This window comes from Nerophis lumbriciformis, linkage group LG06, assembly GCF_033978685.3.
Source record: "Nerophis lumbriciformis linkage group LG06, RoL_Nlum_v2.1, whole genome shotgun sequence".
Lineage (NCBI taxonomy): Eukaryota > Metazoa > Chordata > Actinopteri > Syngnathiformes > Syngnathidae > Nerophis > Nerophis lumbriciformis.
The window spans coordinates 44,779,977-44,793,718 of record NC_084553.2 but is presented as its reverse complement, the minus strand read 5'-3'; the positions used below and the strand labels follow the sequence as shown (position 1 = coordinate 44,793,718).

At 40.2% G+C, this 13,742-nt stretch overlaps 1 protein-coding gene across 2 annotated transcripts in view; it reads left to right on the top strand.

Annotated features, from left to right (window-relative positions):
- The window catches only part of LOC133608843 (ras-specific guanine nucleotide-releasing factor 1-like), a 75,487-nt gene that overhangs the window by 53,283 nt on the left and 8,462 nt on the right, over window positions 1–13,742 (top strand). The window contains exons 17-23 of one of the 2 annotated variants that reach the window (XM_061964425.2): window positions 4,274–4,444; window positions 4,534–4,640; window positions 4,720–4,832; window positions 12,116–12,176; window positions 12,243–12,349; window positions 12,423–12,507; window positions 12,585–12,782. In XM_061964425.2, coding sequence (XP_061820409.2) covers window positions 4,274–4,444; window positions 4,534–4,640; window positions 4,720–4,832; window positions 12,116–12,176; window positions 12,243–12,349; window positions 12,423–12,507; window positions 12,585–12,782 — 842 coding nt within the window. Of the gene's footprint in view, window positions 1–4,273; window positions 4,445–4,533; window positions 4,641–4,719; window positions 4,833–12,115; window positions 12,350–12,422; window positions 12,508–12,584; window positions 12,783–13,742 lie in introns of both variants that reach the window. The other variant, XM_061964424.2, reaches the window with a different exon arrangement.

Here is a 13,742-nt window from a genome sequence, read left to right as displayed (position 1 = left end):
TTGTAGCTGGGCCCCACACGGCCACACAGCTGGTGGAACTTCAGGCTGATTGAGCAGTTACAGCAATATGTACCGCCCCTCAATGATGCGGCCTAGGCTGGGGCGTTGTCCTCCGTGTTCCACTCTACCTCCATGGCCTGGCTCCTCCCCTGTGAGGTTTCTTCCTGTCAAGCGGTGCTTGAGCAAGACTCCACAATATATATATATAGTTTGGTGGCTGCAGGATTCGCTCTCTGCTTTTTGCGGATGATGTGGTCCAGCTGGCTTCATCTGACCAGGATCTTCAGCTCTCACTGGATCGGTTTGCAGCTGAGTGTGAAGCGACTGGGATGAAAATCAGCACTTGTAAGTCCGAGTACATGTGTGTGCCATCTCTTGGTTGTGGAAGATATCATGCCCCAAGTGGAGGAGTTCAAGTACCTCGGGGGTCTTGTTCACAAGTGAAGGAAGAGTGGACCGTGAGATCGACAGGTGGATCGGTGCAGCGTCTGCAATGATCCGCACCCTGTATCGGTCCGTCAGGGTGAAGAAGGAGCTAAGCCGAAAGACAAAGCTCTCAGTTTACTAGGCAAACTACGTCCCGATCCTCACCTATGGTCATGAGTTTTGGGTTGTGACCGATAGGACAAGATCACGGGTACAAGCAGCCGAAATGAGTTTCCTCCGTCGGGGGACAGGGCTCTCCCTTAGCGATAGGGTGAGAGAGAAGCTTTGTCATTCGGGAGGAGCTCAGAGTAAAGCCGCTGCTCCTCCACATCGAGAGAGCCAGATGAGGTGTTTCGGGCATCTGGTCAGAATGTCCTCAGAACACTGCGGTGTTTAGGGCGCGCCCGACCAGTAGGAGACCACGGGGAAGACCCAGGACACGTTGGAGAGACTATGTCTCCCAGCTAGCCTGGGAACGCCTTGGGATCCCCGGAAGAGCTGGACAAAGTAGCTGGGGCTTCTCTGCTTAGCCTGCTGCCCCCCGACTTTGGGTAAGCGGATGAAGATGGATGGATGATGGATGAATATATATAAATGTGTATATATATATATATATATATATATATATATATATATATATATATATATATGTTTAATTTTTTAATTTTTTATTTATTTATTTATTTATTTTATTTTTTTATTTGGGGTGGTATTACCTCCCTGCTTGGCACTCAGTATCAAGGCTGCTCACTGCTCCCCTCACCTCCCAGGGGGTGATCAGGGGTGATGGGTCAAATGCAGAGAATAATTTCGCCACAACTCGTGTGTGTGTGACAATCATTGGTACTTTAACTTTAACTTTATAGCTCGGTTGGTAGAGTGGCTGTGCCAGCAACTTGAGGGTTCCAGGTTCGATCCCCGCTTCCGCTATCCTAGTCATTGCCGTTGTGTCCTTGGGCAAGACAATTGACCCACCTGCTCTTGGTGCCACCCATACTAGTTTAAATATAACTTAGATATTGGGTTTCACTATGTAAAAGTGCCAATACAGGTGAAACAAACCATTTTGATGGGGGGTATACACACTACACAGTCATTCTTAATTTTATTCAAGCAACCTTATAATTGAACTTTTAAATTATATTGTCGTTTTTTTTTTATTTAATCATGCATATTTAAATGACGAAAACAAATGATCAGACTTAACAAAAGCCCAGGGGCCCCGGTACATCATCCCAACTTTCCCCTCCACTTCGACAACTCTGGTTCTCACATATCAGGTTCCATGGTTGTCGTCACACTTATCCTTCATACCCATATGTGGTGGAATTTCAAAACCCCTCTAAAAGCTCACTGAGCTGAAGTCCAACCCGATTTGGTAGTGATTTTCGAGTTTAACTTTGGATCTATCTGTATATACTGTATTGTTTACAGTAAGTCTGTATACCTAAACAGTAGCTGTGGAAATAATGCAGCTACAAGTACATACGCAGTAACTTTTTTCAAATGTGGAAAATGTCAGGTCTGAAAAATAAGGGCATGGGAAAGAAGAAAAAAAAAACACCCACAGCCTTTCGGACCTGCTGCTACCACGCAGAGAAGGGAGCATCCACCCTGTCGGTAGTCAGGCACAATTAATCCCCAGTGTGTTCTCCTCCCACGGTGTTGGATACAAGGGAAGCCAGTGCCGTGCGAGTGTAGGTGGAAGGAAACCTTGTACCTTAGCAACCATGTGCGTGTTCTTCTATACCGCCCCCGGTTCAATGGAGGAAGGCAGGGAGGAAGTATGAGGGGGAGGCAAAGAGGCAAACACCGTCACTGACACAAGCTGCAGGACTCTGTGATGCTACAAGGAGGTCTGCTTTGGCTTGAGGCTGCCCTCCAGTGGCCAAAACTGTCATTTTGGAACGCACACTTTAGAACAAGAAATTCACGCTTTAATGGTTTTGATTCGGGATGTCCGATAATGGCTTTTTGCCGATATCCGATATTGTCCAACTCTTTAATTACCGATACCGATATCAACCGATATATGCAGTCGTGGAATTAACACATTATTATGCCTAATTTGGACAATCAGGTATGGTGAAGATAAGGTACTTTTTTTTTTTAATTAATAAAATAAGATAAATAAATTAAAAACCTTTTCTTGAATAAACAAGAAATATAAAACCGTTACATAGAAACTAGTAATTAATGAAATTTAGTAAAATTAACTGTTACAGGTTAGTACTATTAGTGGACCAGAAGCACGCACAATCATGTGTGCTTACGGACTGTATTCCTTGCGGACTGTATTGATATATATTGATATATAATGTAGGAACCAGAATATTAATAACAGAAAGAAACAACCCTTTTGTGTGAATGAGTGCAAATGGGGGAGGGAGCTTTTTTGTGTTAGTGCACTAATTGTAAGTGTATCTTGTGTTTTTTATGTTGATTTAATAAAAAAAATATATATTTAAAAAAAATATTTTAAAAAAAACGATACCTATAATAAAAAAACGATACCGATAATTTCCGATATTACATTTTAACGCATTTATCGGCGTCCCTAGTTTTGATACGAACAGTAACTGCTCTAATTATAGACAGGGGCGATTATTAAAAAAATAAAACTAACTAATTACATGTAACAACTTTTAAAAACTTTAATAATGATTTGGAGTGCATGAGAAAGTGAGAAAAATAACCCAGCACTCCTTGACCATGTATGTTTTCTTCCATCCATCCATTCATTTTCTACCGCTTATCCCTTTCGGGGTCGCTGGTTGTGCTGGAGCCTATCTCAGCTACAATCGAGCGGAAGACGGGGTACACCCTGGACAAGTCGCCACCTCATCGCAGGGCCAACACAGATAGGCAAACAACATTCACACTCACACTCACAGGGCCAATTTAGTGTTGCTAATCAACCTATCCCCAGGTGCATGTCTTTAGAAGTAACAAGTATATTGCACAACTGCAGCAGCAACAGAATCAATGTTACTGCAAACTGCTCAGTCAGCATTAATAGCGCTGATGAGTCCATATTAAATGGCAAGTAACACGCAGGAGTTTCACACCAACAGCTGAGTAGATAATGCCACACACACGATACTCAACATTTTGTAGGACATTAAAAACCTCATCAGGAGGTTATCTACAGCAACAGATCTGGTACGGTTTTAAGACGGGGGGGGGGGGTTATTTTCTCTTAAAGATCAGGCACCGTGCAACTACAAAAAACTGTGGTGGTGTTTATTGGAACAAATATGTCTGAACAGTTCACCGTGAATGACAAAGTAAAGTTTGTGCAAACTTTGTTTTTTTTATTTAAATTCCTGTGGCTTTTTTGACGGCAATTACTGCAAAAGAAAGAGTTGAGTTTTGTTGTATTACACTTGGTTGGATTTTTTTTTTTACACTTACAGTATGTGACAGTTAAAGATGTTTAAAAGTGAGATGCAATGAGGCACAGCTGCAACTCAAATCACCTTTGCTTTTTGACTTTTTCTTTAGTGTAAGAGTTAAAAGATGTTTTTAACTTCATAATAACAGTGTCTAGCTTCTTTTTACACTTTGAATGTTAGTATTTTGACCACAGTTTGACCCTGGAATGGAATTGGTCATTTCTATTTGTATTTTTTGCTACTTTTGGAAATTCTAATTACATTGAATTGTTTGACCTTGTATTAGCTTTTGTACTTAATATATTTGTTGTTATAGTGTTAAAAAAAACAATTTAAGTTTATGAAATTTAACATGCAGTTGAGACTTTTCGCCTTTTTCTTTAAAGTCAATTAAAGAAAATGGGATGTAACATAAGCTTTAACACTAAATTATTCTGCTTTCCCCTTGGCAGAGTTCTCGCTGTTCTCCTTCAACAATAGCATGGTGGTGTCATCTTGCCGAGAGATGGACAATAGCCGCAGTGCCCTTTCGGCGGCCTCGGCCTTCGCCATTGCCACAGCCGGCGCCAACGAGGGCACCCCAACCAAGGAGAAATACCGCCGCATGTCCCTCGCTAGCACAGGTCAGTTTATCCGTAATCTGATTAGATTAAAATGTCCTGAATGCCGTTGCGAGCGACGCATGACCGAATGAGATCCATTATGCTGGCAGGCTTTCCTACTGATCAGAGGAACGGCGACAAAGAGTTTGTCATCAGAAGAGCCGCCACAAACCGAGTGCTGAATGTTCTGCGCCACTGGGTTTCCAAACACTCCCAGGTATGCACTTTTATACCATTTTCTTTTTTTCCAAACATAAAAAAACATTTTTTTTACTCTAACTTTTGCTGATATGCAGGACTTTGAGCTGAACTCAGAACTGAAGCTGAGGGTGATTGGCTTTCTTGAAGAGGTGATGCATGACCCAGAGCTCCTGACACAGGAGAGAAAGGCTGCTGCTAACATTATCAGGTGAATTTGCTGCTGCCTTCACTTGAGCATACACAGTCAGATGACACATAGGTTTGTTTACAAAAAAAGCACAAGGCTTCTACATTTTCTGCGTTTGAAGTGTTGCAAAATGTTCAAAGTAATGGCAAATAGCCGTAATAAACTGAAAGTAATCTAGTCTGAAACAGAGAACTAACCAAATATTAAATTATAAATACCAGTATCAATCATTTAATTCTAATCATGTTACATTATTGTGGGGTTTTTTTCATCAGTAAAGTTAAAGTTAAAGTACCAATGATTGTTACACACACACTAGGTGTGGTGAAATTTGTCCTCTGCATTTGACCCATCCCCTTGTTCACCCCCTGGGAGGTGAGGTGAGCAGTGGGCAGCAGCGGTGCCGCGCCCGGGAATACTTTTTTGGTGATTTAACCCTCAATTCCAACCCTTGATGCTGAGTGTCAAGCAGGGAGGTAATGGGTCCCATTTTTATAGTCTTTGGTATGACTGGGCCGGGGTTTGAACTCACGACCTGCCGATCTCAGGGCGGACACTCTAACCACTAGCCCACTGAGTAGAAACATTTGCTGAAGTGCTATCACTGCAGTGCACTTTTTACAATTCATATTGTTTTGCTTGTATTTCTGTTTATGACAAAAACACATTTCCTGAGCTATTTTCCCCAAAACACCTCTTAATTTTTGTATTTCCTAATTTGAAACGTTCCAAAAGCTAAATTTCTCATTTGAAATGTTTTGCCGATTCACAACCCTCAGTTATTAGTGTTAAAATTGTCTCTGTATGCATTAACATAAGTGTCATGATCCGTTGCTCGGATCATGTTTTATTTTAGTTTGACTCCCTTAGTTCTGTTTTCAGCACCCCTGGGTTTGTGTTTTAGTGGCCATGGGTGCTGATTATTTTCACCTGCCTCTTTTTAGCATTCAAGCAGCTCACGGGCTCTTGGGCATGAACTAGAGAGCTATTTATTCCTGCTTTTCGCCACACTCAGTCCGGCTGTCTTGTTTGCTCCATGCAACAAGTTACGTGTGAATACCTTTGTGATTCCTGTTTTTGGACTAAGCTTCGCCATAGCTTCCAATGCTATCGGCATGCTTTTCTGTTTGATTTGTATTTCCTGACTGATTTATGGTAAATCAATCATTGTCTTACCTGCACACTGCCTCCGGAGTTCCGTCTGCATCCTGGGAAAACGACCCTTCCGTGACAATAAGACTCTCCAATTAGCTGCAGCGCTCGTTTTTTTTTTGTTTTGTTTTTTTGCTGCCCTCAATCTTTTACCTCTTGGATAAAATGTGACTCCTTCCCGAGAAATAAATACAGGAGACCGTTGTTTTCTGCCAAAATTCAAACATTTTAGCTAGCTGTCAGGCACAGCAATAAAAACTTGAAAATAATTCAGATTGCAGACCTGCACCAGACTAAACTTCCTATAGTAAAGAATCCTTGAAAAAATCCTGAATACAGGCAGTGATCAGGATTACTACCCAAAATCTTATCATTTGTTCCTCATCATATTTCCTGAAAGTTTAATCAAAATCCGCCCAGCGAATCCTACGTAATTACCCGTGAATTTTGTAGGGTGTCTTTTGATGTCACTGTCTATTGACGTAGAGCCAATAAATTTACCAATATGATCAACGGCACTGATTGATGTCTAACCAGTGGCTATTTTTAGCTTGTAAATTTGTCTTGTCTTTTTTATGCTTCTTGGTATTAGCATTGTGAATTAAACTTGTGAGCAGGTAGAGTGCATCTGGAAAGTATTCACAGCGCTTCACTTTTTCCTCATTTTTCATTATGTTACAGCCTTATTGCAAAATGGAATACATTCATTTTTGTCCTCAAAATTCTACACACCCCATAATCCTGACGAATCCATCAGTACCTGCCGCTGAAAACCATCCCCATAACATGATGCTGACACCACCATGCTTCCCTGTAAGGATGGTAAAGGTCAGTGGTCCCCAACCACCGGGCCGCGGCCCGGTACCGGTCCGTGGATCGATTGGTACCGGGCCGCACAAGAAATAAAAAAAATATATATATTTTTTTATTTTTATTTTTTATTTTTATTTTTTAAATATTTCTGGTTCCTACATTATAAATCAATATAGATCAGTACAGTCTGCAGGGATACAGTCCGTAAGCACACATGATTGTATTATTTATATCAACCCCCCCCCCCCCCCCCCCCCCCACCGTGGGACAAATTTTCAAGCGTTGACCGGTCCGCAGTTACAAAAAGGTTGGGACCACTGGTATAGGTGATGAGTGTTGCCTGGCTTCCTCCAAACATGATGCCTGGTATTCACAACAAAGACTTCAATCTTTGTCTCATCAGATCAGAGAATTTGGTTTCTCATGGTCTGAGAGTCTTTCAGGTGCATTTTGGCAAACTTTTTTTTACTAAGAAATAGCTTCCATCTGGCCACTATACCATACAGGCCTGATTGGTGGATAGCAGCAGAGATAGTTGTCCTTCTGGAAGGTTCTCCTCTCTCCGCAGAGTAATGCTGTAGCTCTGACAGAGTGACCATTGGGTTCTTGGTCATCTCCCTGACTAGACTAAGATGAATGCAGCAATGTACAGAGACATTCTAGGTGAAAACTAACGCTTCCCATCCAACCTGATGGAGCTTGTGAGGTTCTGCAAAGAGGAATGGGCGAAACTGTCCAAAGATTGGTATGCCAGGCTTATGGCATTGTATTCAAAAAGACTTGAGGCTATAATTACGGCTAAAGGTGCATCAACAAAGTATTCAGCAAAGGCTGTAAATACTTATGAACATGTTTGTTTGTTTTTTAATTACATTTGCCAATACATTTTTTAAAACATTTTCACATTGTCATTATGGGGTATTGATGTGTAGAATTTTGTGGACAAAATGGATTTATTCCATTTTGAAATAAGGCTGTGAAATAAAAAAAAAAATGTGGAAAAAGTGAAGCGCTGTAAATAATGCACTGCATCTCACACTTGCACCATCAGCAAGATACCCTCAACATCATTTTAAATCCTTTAGTGCTCTCTCTTTCTCTTTTAATAGTAATAATAATTATATATACTGTGTGTATATGTATATATATATATATATATATATATATATATATATATATATATATACATATATATATATAGTATACAGTACAGGCCAAAAGTTTGAATAACTGAAAACATGTTTTATATTCTAGTTTCTTCAAAATAGCCACGTTTTGCTCTGATTACTGCTTTGCACACTCTTAGCATTCTCTCCATGAGCTTCAAGCACACCTGTGAAGTGAAAACCATTTCAGGTGACTACCTCTTGAAGCTCAGTGACAATCTACAATGTAAATAGTCATGAAAATAAAGAAAATGCATTAGATGAGAAGGTGTGTCCAAACGATTGTACTGTATATATACTGTATATATTGTTTTTGTTATTCATCCAACAATCTATCATCTTCCGCATATCTGGGGTCATGCAGGGGCACAGCCTAAGTAGAGAAGCCCAAACTTCCCTCCTCCCAGCTACTTTGTCCAGCTCCTCTGGGGGTTTACCAAGGCGTTCCAATGCCAAACATAGTCTCTCCAAACATTTCCTAGTTCTTCCCTTTTTTAATTATATTTTTTCAAAAAAATTTCCCCACTTACTGCCACTAATTTTCACTCTGTCTCATCACGTGTTTTTCTGTCAAACAGTTAGGGCTCTAGCGTAGCTGCACATGCGTCATTTGCGCGAGTGTGTTTTTGGCAGTGTTGGGTTAGTTACTGAAAACCAGTAACTAGTTACAGTTACTTCATTTCAAAAGTAACTCACACCACTCAGTTACTTACACCAAAAAGTAATGCGTTACTGTGAAAAGTAACTATTTAGTTACTTCTTTTTTTCATCTTTTTTTTTAAAGCTCCCATTAATGCCCTTTTAGCCTTCATTTCAGTACTGTTATTGCAGTGGAGAATAATACAATCTGTTGATCAACTTGACATGCATTTGCATCACTGAACTCTGCTAAGCAATGTGGTCTACATACAACACACAAAGACAAAGATATGTTACAAAGGCCAATTTGTTTCTGGCCAGAACAAATTGACAAAACTATTTTAAATAGCTGCAACATAACATACATAAGTAACAAACAGCATAATAACAGCATAGCTGTAAAGCAAGAAAGGGACACACTACATACACAAAGCCTAACCAGGCATTTTTTCCTCAAGAAATTCTGACACAAAATCATGTCTGAAGCCCAGAACACTCTACACATTTCCCCAGTTTTAGTTTAGAGATAAGGAAAGATTGGCCTGGCCCACTAGGATCCCTCTTTATGTTTGTGAACTTTATAGTCTATACATTTAGAGTGATGTGATATTTAAACACTCTAGAAGTCTAGAATGAAAGAGTATATAAGAGAATTGACAGCAACGTTCCCTCTAAGGAGCTCGCCTGTGCAATTGCGCACTGCTCAAGCGTCCTCTGCGCACGGCAAATCTATGCCAGGCACAAAATCAAATAAAAAAATAAGCGCATAGCAATTTTTGACACGACACGGACACGACAGAGAAAACCGTTTTCGTCATCATTGTTCAAATATAATAATACGTCTGTCGAGACGCTTTGAGGACATGAATTCCATCCATCACTTTACTGAGCAAAACTCTTTATTGTCGGCCATAAACACATCACTGTTATATCAACAGCAGCCGCTCGCTCTTTTTCACTTGCGCCAACACATGCACATATGGCACTTAGCCAGTGATGCGTTTACAGCCACACAAAAAGTTGGACAACTCCAACACCACACATAAAGTGTAATTCCAGGTCGTTACTCTATGATTTACCAATCAAATGTGTGCTTATTCTCGTGTCATTTATTAGGAATCTTAATTTATAAATATTAATCATTAAATGCTGTTAGTATATTAAATACATACTAATAAAAATATATTTTTTACAAACAGGAAGTTGCAGGAATGTACACATGATCCCCTGCTTACATCTCATTGTGCAACATGTGAATGTTTAATGGGAACTAAATGCAATGTCTGAAAGGGGTACAAACTATTTCCAAAGCAGGACCTCCACCCAGACAAACAATACAAGTACACAGTTCATGAAAAACAATATTTTTTGTTATTGTCATTGTAAGTGGGCCTAAACACTTATATTAGAAATGGAAATGACTGCTGTCATTTGATTATAATAATAAGAGACTGTTGTCTGTCTATCTGTGTTGGCCCTGCGATGGGTGGGGACTTGTCCAGGGTGTACCCAGCCTTCCGCCCGAATGCAGCTGAGATAGGCTCCAGCGACCCTGAAAGGGACAAGCGGTAGAAAATGGATGGATGGATAGAGATTTAACTTGTTATTTAGTCAGGTTTGGGACAGGTGTGCTGCTGGTGTAGCCACAGTGTGCACGTCTGATGTTGCTCACATGGGCTCCACTGAATGCTCAGGGAATTTTTGCGTTTGCTCACACACATGAAAAATTAGAGGGAACATTGATTGACAGAGTGTGTGTACCTTCAGTGCTGAATGATGAGCAGAGGCAGAGTTAATCCTTAAGTGGTGGTGGTGGAGGTGAAGTGTCATTGGAGTCTCTAGCTCTCTTTACTAGCTTCGTCGAAGCATGTTGCTTATGTAGCTTGTTTCAGCAGATTTGAATTGCTGTTTTGGGCAGTAGATGGGATCTTTGATCCAAAGCACAATTTACATTGAACTAAAATGTTATTTTCTTTGTGCTCGACAAAAGAAAAGTAGTGAAAATATCTCCATGTTAGCAAACTCGACTTCTGGCTCCGCCATGATCAGACACGCCCCCCCTCTCCTCCCTCCCCACACTCACACTCACACTCACACACAGAGCGCGTGTCTCTCTTCTCCGGCTTGTGACACAAGAAGAATCAGGACGATGATACAGCAGCGCTACGATAAAACACACTTTATACTACATAAAAAGTAACGTAAAATAACGCAGTAACGCATCATGTAGTAACGGTAACTGAGTTACTGAATATAAAAAATGACGCGTTAGATTACTAGTTACCGCCGAAACTAACGGCGTTACAGTAACGCGTTACAAAGTAACGCGTTAGTCCCAACACTGGTTTTTGGCCATGCAAAGTGGACCGGGATCGCAATAACTTAGACTTAGACTTAGACCGAGACAAACTTAATTGATCCACAAGGGAAATTGTTCCTCACAGTAGCTCAGTTACAAAGGATGGAAAGGGTAAGGGGAAAGGATAAATGTACCGCAGTAGCAATATAAAGTATAACATATATGCAATTTTAATATTTAGCCCTGTGATGAGGTGGCGACTTGTCCAGGGTGTACCCCGCCTTCCGCCCGAATGCAGCTGAGATAGGCTCCAGCATCCCCCCGCGACCCCAAAAGGGACAAGCGGTAGGAAATGGATGGATGGATGGATGTAATATTTACATATTATATATACAGTATATAATATATACTGATATATTATATTTGTGTATAATATATACAATATATAACAAATCCCCATTACCATGTACAATATTACAGTATATTAAAAAAAAATGGGCAGCATAAAATAAAAAGTAGATCCAGCAGAAAATATACATTATAAACAAAGAGAGGTAGCTAACATAGAAGCGGTCAGGTAATAGACAGATATCATCTATTGCTGTATGGCGAGTGAACCAGGAAACGTTGTGTAGAAACGAGACACTACCTGTCGACACACCTGCACAGTCGTGTTTTGCTTTATTGTCCAGACAGAAAAGCTTTCAAAAACAAACCCAAAAAAACGCAACTCATGAAATTTGCAAGCGACTTTAGAAAAAAAAAACAAGCCCAAACTTGCTTATAATATGCAGGATTGGCAACACTGTCCAAAATGGCTGCGCTGCGGGGCGTAACATAGTTACAGTGGTCTGGATCACGTTGTCCACACTACAAAATCTAATAATTTGTTCCTTATCACATTTCAGGTGTTTGCTAAAAGTATCATGGAAATCTACTTATAACTTTTTGAGTTATGTGCTGACTAATGAACTAACTAACAACAATTACATAGCGCCAGTTGAAATCATACAAATCCTCCTTGTCATGGGATCGTTTAGTTATAATTTATAAATTTTACCACTGATTGACTACTCAGTGGCAAACTTTTTTCACTACAGCGCCCTCTGTTGCATCAGGATGATTACTGCACCAGTAAAATCACTTGTCTTCTTCGGGGGCCAAACAAGTGGTGCAACAGGCTGAGTCGAAGTCTGTTGCCACTCCATTGAAACACTTTGTCTCCTTGCATGCAGGACTCTCACACAGGAGGACCCTGGAGACAACCAGCTCACCTTGGAGGAAATCGCTCACATGGTGAGAGGAAACTGCCGTTATTGCATGGTTTGGGCTTGCCTTTGTATTATTAAATGTTTGTTTGAGGCGATGGAGGAATGCAGGAATGAGCCGTTTGAGAACCACTCTGCCTTGGAGATAGCTGAGCAGCTCACTCTGCTAGATCACCTGGTCTTCAAGGTGATACCGTATGAGTAAGTTCAGCGGCAGTGAAAACATGGTGTTGTAAAGACAAGGCGTAGTGATAAAATGTTGGTGTTTTTTCAGGGAGTTCTTTGGTCAAGGCTGGATGAAAAATGACAAGAACGACAGAACTCCATACATCATGAAGACGACCAAGCATTTCAACGACGTACGGTCCTGTTCAAAGCAGTTATGACAACAGTCGTGAATAAAAAGATGACTTTGTATGTTTCTTATTTTAATCAGATCAGCAACAGGATCGCCACAGAGATCTTGCAATGGGATGACGTCAACATGCGTGTGGCGGTCATCGAGAAGTGGGTGGCGGCGGCCGACATCTGCCGCTGCCTCCACAACTACAACGCCGTGCTGGAGATAACATCTTCGCTCAACCGCAGTTCCATCTTCCGCCTCAAGAGGACCTGGCTTAAAGTCTCCAAGCAGGTACCAGAATCCCACCAATGGGATACATGCAAAACAACAACCGGATGTAGTTTTTATTTACGCAACAAGATGTCAGTAGCAGCATTTGAAATCGTTCTTATTTATCAATGCATGCTTTCTCAGCTGCTGGTGTGACTGTGAAACTAATGTGTCTGACACTGTTCGTACTGTTGTTTACAAAGAACTCAACAGCACTACTAATGCTGACTGTGCAGTTTGCTCTTTGCCGCTATTATAATGTTGGTTTTGTTGCTGCTATGTTGTGCAATATACTTACAAATGAAGTAGTTCACATAGGGACCAGCGGTAGCAAATGGTAGGATGGACATTTTTACAGTGAATTAAGTTTATTACACATGCATATTTTATGAGCTCATATGCACAGGTGTCATAATTAAGGCCTGGGGGCCAAATCTGGCCCGCTACAATATTTTATGTAGCTCGCAAATGTCCGGAAAAAATACAGTATGCATTAATAAAGTACTTTTCTCTTTTCCTTACTAAATGTCCTCGTCCGTTCCATTTTGACAGAAAAACATGTACCGCATGCAATTACATATATTTTAAACTTTAATATTATTGAATAATGCATCATATATTATATTATCATACATTTCAAACAATTTTGTTAAAATAAAAATAAATATTAAAATATCTGCGTGATTTATGGTTTCAAGTTGTAAATCAAAATGTGCACTGAAAATGACTACAGATTTAACAGTAAAAACAAGCATTTTAGTTGTTAGAATTTTACCATTTAAAAAAACTGCGAAACCGTTTGCTTGTTTGTTTTATTTCATTCGTTCAAGGTAAAACAAAAAAACTATCAACATAACATTTAAAATAAATAATGAACAAAAAGGAGCAGAAAGAATTACACTTTATAATGCCTGCCATTCGTTGTTCAATTCAGAAGACTAGCTATATATATTTAATGCCTACACATTTCTTCATAGAATT